Source organism: Cyclopterus lumpus, chromosome 21, assembly GCF_009769545.1.
Source record: "Cyclopterus lumpus isolate fCycLum1 chromosome 21, fCycLum1.pri, whole genome shotgun sequence".
NCBI classification, from domain to species: domain Eukaryota; kingdom Metazoa; phylum Chordata; class Actinopteri; order Perciformes; family Cyclopteridae; genus Cyclopterus; species Cyclopterus lumpus.
The window spans coordinates 1354163-1364680 of NC_046986.1; the positions used below are offsets into that span (position 1 = coordinate 1354163).

Genomic DNA, 10518 nt, shown 5'->3' on the forward strand with positions numbered 1-10518 from the left:
GTAGGAGTAGGAGTAGGAGTAGGAGTAGGAGTAGTAGGAGTAGTTGGAGTAGTAGGAGTAGTAGTAGTAGGAGTAGGAGTAGTAGTAGTAGTAGTTGGAGTAGTAGGAGTAGGAGTAGGAGTAGTAGTAGTTGGAGTAGTAGGAGTAGGAGTAGTAGGAGTAGGAGTAGTAGTAGTAGTAGTTGGAGTAGGAGTAGTAGGAGTAGTAGTAGTAGTAGTTGGAGTAGTAGGAGTAGGAGTAGTAGGAGTAGGAGTAGTAGTAGTAGTAGTTGGAGTAGGAGTAGTAGGAGTAGTAGTAGTAGTAGTTGGAGTAGTAGGAGTAGGAGTAGGAGTAGTAGTAGTTGGAGTAGTAGGAGTAGGAGTAGTAGGAGTAGGAGTAGTAGTAGTAGTAGTTGGAGTAGGAGTAGTAGGAGTAGTAGTAGTAGTAGTTGGAGTAGTAGGAGTAGGAGTAGTAGGAGTAGGAGTAGTATGAGGAGGAGTAGGAGTAGGAGTAGTAGGAGTAGGAGTAGTAGTAGTAGTAGATTCAGTAGTAGTAGGAGTAGTAGGAGTAGTAGGAGTAGTAGATTCAGTAGTAGTAGTAGTAGTAGTAGTAGGAGTAGTAGTAGTAGGAGTAGTAGTAGTAGTAGTAGTAGTAGTAGTAGTAGTAGTAGTATTAGTAGTAGGAGTAGTATTAGTAGTAGTAGTAGTAGTAGTAGTAGTATTAGTAGGAGTAGTAGTAGTAGTAGATTCAGTAGTAGTAGGAGTAGTAGTAGTAGTAGTAGTAGTAGTAGTAGTAGTAGTAGTAGTAGGAGTAGTAGTAGTAGGAGTAGTAGCAGTAGTAGATTCAGTAGTAGTAGTAGTAGTAGTAGTAGTAGTAGTAGTAGTAGTAGTAGTAGTAGTAGTAGCAGTAGATGTAATAGTTGCAGTAGCCTCAGTCCAATATTTTATTAACCTTGTATTTTTTAACATTTCTTTAACTTGAATCTAAATTTATGAACTAAACATCCTTAACTCCTTTGACAGACAAATATAAGTCTGTTTATCTTCTTTTGTTTTAATTGTGTTATTGTTAAATTTTGCTAAATATATATATATTTTTCTATGATATGATAATTTTCAGGGCTGCACGGTGGTGTAGTGGCTAGCACTGTCGCCTCACAGCAAGAGGGCCGCGGGTTCAATTCCCGGTCGGAGCGGTCCTTCTGTGTGGAGTTTGCATGTTCTCCCCGTGGCAGCGTGGGTTCTCTCCGGGCTCTCCGGCTTCCTCCCACAGTCCAAAGACATGCTGCAGGTTAATTGATCTCTAAATGTCCCATAGGTGTGAATGTGAGAGTGAATGGTTGTATGTCCCTACATGTGCCCTCGATGGACTGGCGGCCTGTCCAGGGTGTCCCCTGCCTTCGCCCTATGTCAGCTGGGATAGGCTCCAGCGCCCCGCGACCCTAATGAGGATAAGCGGTATTGAAAATGGATGGATGGATGATAATTTTCAAATATGTTTCAGATGGTCTTTTTTCCTTAATTTTAAATTCCTTAAATAATTATATCATAATAAAATAATCATATAAAAATGATACAATGTAGTGCTGATGTTAGCACTCAAAATCGCTATAGATTTAATTTTTAAAGATTTTTAAAAAATTGTTTCAAGATATTTTTCAATTGGAACGAAACTGAGTGTCGGAAAGTATTTTACTCTGAAAGTAATTACCGGAAATGTGTTTTGTGGTGATATAAAACATTCTTCCGTTTGCTTTCAACATAAAATTAAACTGCTTTTTCTTTGCTGAAAGTTACACTGAACTGAATCTTTGGAACATTTATATTGATTTGTATTCATGTAGTTTAGTAAAGATTTTTTTAATTGAAAAATATATAACCCCTAACTTACAGCACAACTGCAATATGTTAGACACATAAACATGTTCACTCACGCATTTATTATGAAAACACAACAGCCAACTGTTCAACCGGAAGTCTCGGCGTGTAGACCGGAAGCGCTTCTTCGTGTGTGGGCGGGGCGTGTGGTGTCAGCTGACTGGCGGCCGTCACAACACCGCTGACAACCTGCTAGCAGCTCCGTAGCTGTGCCGTCGGACCGGGGTAGCGGCGGGTTATGAGGACTGGAGGTTCGGCTCAACCAGCGACTCATGGCGGCCGAAGTGCAGCCGCGACCGCAGGCCCGGAAGCCGGGTCTGCTGAGCAAGATCGAGGCGTTCCAGGAGGTCGTGAGCGCCGCGGTGATCATCCCCAAAGAGGACGGAGTCATCAGCGTGTCGGAGGACAGGTAGCTAGCCGAGCCCTGCGACGCGAGCATATATATATATATATATATATATATATATATATATATATATATATATATATATATATATATATATATATATATACACACACACACGTATATTATGATGCTATATATATATATACATATACATATATATATATATATTTATACATATACATATATATTATGATGCTATATATATATATATATATATATATATATATATATATATATATGTATGTATATGTATGTATATATATATATATATATGTATATGTATATGTATGTATGTATGTATATGTGTATATATATGTATATATATATGTATGTATGTATGTATGTATATGTGTATATATATGTATATATATGTATGTATGTGGTCAGGAGAGAGAATGCAGCTTTAACACATGAAGCATAGACTTCTATACAACCAGAGGAAAGAGTTTAACGTTCAACCTCAGACTCTAAAACATTCTGGTTTCCCCCAACAGGACGATCCGGGTTTGGCTGAAGAGAGACAGCGGTCAGTACTGGCCCAGCGTCTACCACACGCTGCCCAGTAAGTATTCATGCTCACTTCCCAGGTCACCCACAGGTCTGAGCTCTCATGTAAATGACCCTCCACTAAGTTAAGGGGCGTTCACTGACCTGTGTTGAACATCAGACATCTAAAAGCTAACATCTCTCAGCTCTTGTTAAACACAGACCTGATTTCATGTAAACAACGACACTTTGACTTTGGACTCATTCCTGCAGCTCTCTGTTGACTTTTGAGGTTATGTCGTCACATTAAATCAGAAAGAGACAACCCGTCAACAATAACAACATTCAACGGAGTAAACAAACACAGCAGCAGTCAGTCATCCTCATTGTCCTGTTTGTGTCTGCAGCCTCCAGCTCCTGCATGTCCTTCAACCCCGAGACCAGGAGGCTCTCCCTGGGCATGGACACCGGGAGCATCTGTGTAAGTCGACCTGTGTGTGTGTGTGTGTGTGTGTGTGTGTGTGTGTGTGTGTAGGTCAACCTGTGTGTGTGTGTGTGTAAGTCAACCCTGTGTGTGTGTGTGTGTGTGTGTAGGTCAACCTGTGTGTGTGTGTGTGTGTTCCAGGAGTAGTGCGTCTGAAGTGTTGGTCTGTGTGTTGTCAGGAACTTCTCCTGCTATTTGCTGATAGAAACCAGCTTTAATGGCTGTCGGCTGCTCTCCTGTTGACTCAGTTAGAATGGAGCTGTGTGTGTAGCTGTGTGTGTAGCTGTGTGTGTAGCTGTGTGTAGCTGTGTGCGTAGCTGTGTGCGTAGCTGTGTGCGTAGCTGTGTGTAGCTGTGTGTGTAGCTGTGTGCGTAGCTGTGTGTGTAGCTGTGTGTAGCTGTGTGTAGCTGTGTGTGTAGCTGTGTGTGTGTAGCTGTGTGTGTGTAGCTGTGTGTGTGTAGCTGTGTGTGTAGCTGTGTGTAGCTGTGTGTGTGTAGCTGTGTGTGTAGCTGTGTGTAGCTGTGTGTAGCTGTGTGTGTAGCTGTGTGTAGCTGTGTGTGTGTAGCTGTGTGTGTAGCTGTGTGTGTAGCTGTGTGTAGCTGTGTGTGTGTAGCTGTGTGTGTAGCTGTGTGTGTAGCTGTGTGTAGCTGTGTGTGTAGCTGTGTGTGTGTAGCTGTGTGTAGCTGTGTGTGTAGCTGTGTGTAGCTGTGTGTGTAGCTGTGTGTGTGTAGCTGTGTGTGTGTAGCTGTGTGTAGCTGTGTGTGTGTAGCTCTGTGTGTAGCTGTGTGTGTAGCTGTGTGTAGCTCTGTGTGTAGCTGTCTGTGTGTAGCTGTGTGTGTAGCTGTGTGTAGCTCTGTGTGTAGCTGTGTGTAGCTGTGTGTGTGTGTAGCTGTGTGTAGCTGTGTGTAGCTCTGTGTGTAGCTGTGTGTGTAGCTGTGTGTGTAGCTGTGTGTAGCTGTGTGTAGCGCTGTGTGTAGCTCTGTGTGTAGCTGTGTGTGTAGCTGTGTGTGTAGCTGTGTGTAGCTGTGTGTAGCTGTGTGTAGCTCTGTGTGTAGCTGTGTGTAGCTCTGTGTGTAGCTCTGTGTGTAGCTGTGTGTGTAGCTGTGTGTAGCGCTGTGTGTAGCTGTGTGTAGCTGTGTGTAGCTGTGTGTAGCTGTGTGTGTGTAGCTGTGTGTAGCTCTGTGTGTAGCTGTGTGTGTAGCTGTGTGTAGCTGTGTGTAGCGCTGTGTGTAGCTGTGTGTAGCTGTGTGTAGCTCTGTGTGTAGCTGTGTGTAGCTGTGTGGAGATGAACTGGTGGAGAAGGAATCAGTGGCGAGTCCTGGTGACGGCCATATTGTAGAGCCTTCCTTCACAACGCCCCTCAGCTTTAATGTGTGCCCTGTGAAACCGAACCAGATCCAGTATAGAACAGAGGTCCAGGTGGACGAGGTCCTCTGTGTGGGGTCCTCAGACTCCGTTAAGACGTTTCTTACTGGCCACGTGTTGCTTTCTGGAGGGTTTCCCAGTTGTTTGTTTTGGAACAAGACGTCTGGACACAAAGTCAGAGCGCCTCATTCAGAACATTGTAATGTCAGAACAACCTTAAAACCTTCTCTGGTGTTATGTCCTGTTCCCCTCTTCACCGGCCTACATATATAATAATATATAATAACATATATAATAACATAATGATCTACATACAGTACACAGGCCTGCAGCTGTTTTTACTGTTTTTTAGAAACATGGAAACTGTTGCTCTTCCTGCAGGAGGAAGGCCTGAACTCAGACATGACTCAGCGTTTTATGTCTTCCTGTTCCCATACAGGAAGTCAGTGTTCCTGGTTAGACGTCTAAATAAAGTCTGTTTAACGCCAGCTGAAGAGATGTTGGCGTTTAGGTGTCTGATATATAAAACGGGTCAGTGAACGCCCCTCTGGTGAATCCTTTAACTTAGTGGAGGAGACATGAAGTCATGTGACCGTGGTGGAGATCCTCTATAGACATGAAGTCATGTGACCGTGGTGGAGTTCCTCTGTAGACATGAAGTCATGTGACCGTGGTGGAGTTCCTCTATAGACATGAAGTCATGTGACCGTGATGGAGTTCCTCTATAGACATGAAGTCATGTGACCGTGGTGGAGTTCCTCTATAGACATGAAGTCATGTGACCGTGATGGAGTTCCTCTATAGACATGAAGTCATGTGACCATGATGGAGTTCCTCTATAGACATGAAGTCATGTGACCGTGATGGAGTTCCTCTATAGACATGAAGTCATGTGACCGTGATGGAGTTCCTCTATAGACATGAAGTCATGTGACCGTGATGGAGTTCCTCTATAGACATGAAGTCATGTGACCATGATGGAGTTCCTCTATAGACATGAAGTCATGTGACCGTGATGGAGTTCCTCTATAGACATGAAGTCATGTGACCGTGGTGGAGATCCTCTATAGACATGAAGTCATGTGACCGTGATGGAGTTCCTCTATAGACTAACATGAAGTCATGTGACCGTGATGGAGTTCCTCTATAGACATGAAGTCATGTGACCGTGATGGAGTTCCTCTATAGACATGAAGTCATGTGACCGTGGTGGAGTTCCTCTATAGACATGAAGTCATGTGACCGTGATGGAGTTCCTCTATAGACATGAAGTCATGTGACCGTGGTGGAGTTCCTCTATAGACATGAAGTCATGTGACCGTGGTGGAGTTCCTCTATAGACTAACATGAAGTCATGTGACCGTGGTGGAGTTCCTCTATAGACTAACATGAAGTCATGTGACCGTGATGGAGTTCCTCTATAGACATGAAGTCATGTGACCGTGATGGAGTTCCTCTATAGACATGAAGTCATGTGACCGTGGTGGAGTTCCTCTATAGACATGAAGTCATGTGACCGTGGTGGAGTTCCTCTATAGACATGAAGTCATGTGACCGTGATGGAGTTCCTCTATAGACATGAAGTCATGTGACCATGATGGAGTTCCTCTATAGACTAACATGAAGTCATGTGACCGTGATGGAGTTCCTCTATAGACATGAAGTCATGTGACCGTGGTGGAGTTCCTCTATAGACATGAAGTCATGTGACCGTGGTGGAGTTCCTCTATAGACATGAAGTCATGTGACCGTGGTGGAGATCCTCTATAGACATGAAGTCATGTGACCGTGATGGAGTTCCTCTATAGACTAACATGAAGTCATGTGACCGTGGTGGAGTTCCTCTATAGACATGAAGTCATGTGACCGTGATGGAGTTCCTCTATAGACATGAAGTCATGTGACCGTGATGGAGTTCCTCTATAGACATGAAGTCATGTGACCGTGATGGAGTTCCTCTATAGACATGAAGTCATGTGACCGTGATGGAGTTCCTCTATAGACATGAAGTCATGTGACCGTGATGGAGTTCCTCTATAGACATGAAGTCATGTGACCATGATGGAGTTCCTCTATAGACATGAAGTCATGTGACCGTGATGGAGTTCCTCTATAGACTAACATGAAGTCATGTGACCGTGATGGAGTTCCTCTATAGACATGAAGTCATGTGACCGTGATGGAGTTCCTCTATAGACATGAAGTCATGTGACCGTGGTGGAGTTCCTCTATAGACATGAAGTCATGTGACCGTGATGGAGTTCCTCTATGGACTAACATGAAGTCATGTGACCGTGATGGAGTTCCTCTATAGTCATGAAGTCATGTGACCGTGGTGGAGTTCCTCTATAGACATGAAGTCATGTGACCGTGATGGAGTTCCTCTATAGACATGAAGTCATGTGACCGTGGTGGAGTTCCTCTATAGACTAACATGAAGTCATGTGACCGTGGTGGAGTTCCTCTATAGACATGAAGTCATGTGACCGTGGTGGAGTTCCTCTATAGACTAACATGAAGTCATGTGACCGTGATGGAGTTCCTCTATAGACTAACATGAAGTCATGTGACCGTGGTGGAGTTCCTCTATAGACATGAAGTCACGTGACCGTGATGGAGTTCCTCTATAGACATGAAGTCATGTGACCGTGATGGAGTTCCTCTATAGACTAACATGAAGTCATGTGACCGTGATGGAGTTCCTCTATAGACTAACATGAAGTCATGTGACCGTGGTGGAGTTCCTCTATAGACATGAAGTCATGTGACCGTGATGGAGTTCCTCTATAGACTAACATGAAGTCATGTGACCGTGGTGGAGTTCCTCTATAGACATGAAGTCACGTGACCGTGATGGAGTTCCTCTATAGACATGAAGTCATGTGACCGTGATGGAGTTCCTCTATAGACTAACATGAAGTCATGTGACCGTGATGGAGTTCCTCTATAGACTAACATGAAGTCATGTGACCGTGGTGGAGTTCCTCTATAGACATGAAGTCATGTGACCGTGATGGAGTTCCTCTATAGACATGAAGTCATGTGACCGTGATGGAGTTCCTCTATAGACATGAAGTCATGTGACCGTGATGGAGTTCCTCTATAGACATGAAGTCATGTGACCGTGGTGGAGTTCCTCTATAGACATGAAGTCATGTGACCGTGATGGAGTTCCTCTATAGACATGAAGTCATGTGACCGTGATGGAGTTCCTCTATAGACTAACATGAAGTCATGTGACCGTGATGGAGTTCCTCTATAGACACGAAGTCATGTGACCGTGATGGAGTTCCTCTATAGACATGAAGTCATGTGACCGTGATGGAGTTCCTCTATAGACATGAAGTCATGTGACCGTGATGGAGTTCCTCTATAGACATGAAGTCATGTGACCGTGGTGGAGTTCCTCTATAGACATGAAGTCATGTGACCGTGATGGAGTTCCTCTATAGACTAACATGAAGTCATGTGACCGTGATGGAGTTCCTCTATAGACTAACATGAAGTCATGTGACCGTGATGGAGTTCCTCTATAGACTAACATGAAGTCATGTGACCGTGATGGAGTTCCTCTATAGACATGAAGTCATGTGACCGTGATGGAGTTCCTCTATAGACATGAAGTCATGTGACCATGATGGAGTTCCTCTATAGACATGAAGTCATGTGACCGTGATGGAGTTCCTCTATAGACATGAAGTCATGTGACCATGATGGAGTTCCTCTATAGACATGAAGTCATGTGACCGTGATGGAGTTCCTCTATAGACTAACATGAAGTCATGTGACCGTGATGGAGTTCCTCTATAGACATGAAGTCATGTGACCGTGATGGAGTTCCTCTATAGACTAACATGAAGTCATGTGACCGTGGTGGAGTTCCTCTATAGACATGAAGTCATGTGACCGTGGTGGAGTTCCTCTATGGACATGAAGTCATGTGACCGTGATGGAGTTCCTCTATAGACATGAAGTCATGTGACCGTGGTGGAGTTCCTCTATAGACATGAAGTCATGTGACCGTGGTGGAGTTCCTCTATAGACATGAAGTCATGTGACCGTGATGGAGTTCCTCTATAGACATGAAGTCATGTGACCGTGGTGGAGTTCCTCTAAAGACATGAAGTCATGTGACCGTGGTGGAGTTCCTCTATAGACATGAAGTCATGTGACCGTGGTGGAGTTCCTCTATGGACATGAAGTCATGTGACCGTGGTGGAGTTCCTCTATGGACATGAAGTCATGTGACCGTGATGGAGTTCCTCTATAGACATGAAGTCATGTGACCGTGGTGGAGTTCCTCTATAGACATGAAGTCATGTGACCGTGATGGAGTTCCTCTATAGACTAACATGAAGTCATGTGACCGTGGTGGAGTTCCTCTATAGACATGAAGTCATGTGACCGTGGTGGAGTTCCTCTATGGACATGAAGTCATGTGACCGTGATGGAGTTCCTCTATAGACATGAAGTCATGTGACCGTGGTGGAGTTCCTCTATAGACATGAAGTCATGTGACCGTGGTGGAGTTCCTCTATAGACATGAAGTCATGTGACCGTGATGGAGTTCCTCTATAGACATGAAGTCATGTGACCGTGGTGGAGTTCCTCTATAGACATGAAGTCATGTGACCGTGGTGGAGTTCCTCTATAGACATGAAGTCATGTGACCGTGGTGGAGTTCCTCTATAGACATGAGGTCATGTGACCGTGATGGAGTTCCTCTATAGACATGAAGTCATGTGACCGTGGTGGAGTTCCTCTAAAGACATGAAGTCATGTGACCGTGGTGGAGTTCCTCTATAGACATGAAGTCATGTGACCGTGGTGGAGTTCCTCTATGGACATGAAGTCATGTGACCGTGGTGGAGTTCCTCTATGGACATGAAGTCATGTGACCGTGATGGAGTTCCTCTATAGACATGAAGTCATGTGACCGTGGTGGAGTTCCTCTATAGACATGAAGTCATGTGACCGTGGTGGAGTTCCTCTATAGACATGAGGTCATGTGACCGTGGTGGAGTTCCTCTAAAGACATGAAGTCATGTGACCGTGGTGGAGTTCCTCTATAGACATGAAGTCATGTGACCGTGGTGGAGTTCCTCTATGGACATGAAGTCATGTGACCGTGATGGAGTTCCTCTATAGACTAACATGAAGTCATGTGACCGTGATGGAGTTCCTCTATAGACATGAAGTCATGTGACCGTGGTGGAGTTCCTCTATAGACATGAGGTCATGTGACCGTGGTGGAGTTCCTCTATAGACATGAAGTCATGTGACCGTGGTGGAGTTCCTCTATAGACATGAAGTCATGTGACCGTGGTGGAGTTCCTCTATAGACATGAGGTCATGTGACCGTGATGGAGTTCCTCTATAGACATGAAGTCATGTGACCGTGATGGAGTTCCTCTATAGACATGAAGTCATGTGACCGTGGTGGAGTTCCTCTATAGACATGAAGTCATGTGACCGTGATGGAGTTCCTCTATAGACATGAAGTCATGTGACCGTGGTGGAGTTCCTCTATAGACATGAAGTCATGTGACCGTGGTGGAGTTCCTCTATAGACATGAAGTCATGTGACCGTGATGGAGTTCCTCTATAGACATGAAGTCATGTGACCGTGGTGGAGTTCCTCTATAGACATGAAGTCATGTGACCGTGATGGAGTTCCTCTATAGACATGAAGTCATGTGACCGTGGTGGAGTTCCTCTATAGACATGAAGTCATGTGACCGTGGTGGAGTTCCTCTATAGACATGAAGTCATGTGACCGTGGTGGAGTTCCTCTATAGACATGAAGTCATGTGACCGTGATGGAGTTCCTCTATAGACATTAAGTCATGTGACCGTGATGGAGTTCCTTTTATAGACATGAAGTCATGTGACCGTGATGGAGTTCCTCTATAGACTAACAT

The 10518-nt window shown here is 44.5% G+C and overlaps 1 protein-coding gene across 3 annotated transcripts in view; it reads left to right on the forward strand.

Moving 5' to 3' along the window:
• The first annotated feature begins 1578 nt into the window (after positions 1-1578).
• wdfy2 (WD repeat and FYVE domain containing 2) overlaps positions 1579-10518 on the forward strand; it is a 20074-nt gene continuing 11134 nt past the window's right edge. For 2 of the 3 annotated variants that reach the window (XR_004611791.1, XM_034561433.1), the window contains exons 1-3: positions 1639-2265; positions 2757-2824; positions 3156-3229. Coding sequence is in view for 1 of the 3 variants with exons in the window: in XM_034561433.1 (XP_034417324.1) it covers positions 2129-2265; positions 2757-2824; positions 3156-3229 (279 nt within the window). In the remaining 2 variants the exon portion in view is untranslated. Of the gene's footprint in view, positions 2266-2756; positions 2825-3155; positions 3230-10518 lie in introns of all 3 variants that reach the window. The other variant, XR_004611790.1, reaches the window with a different exon arrangement.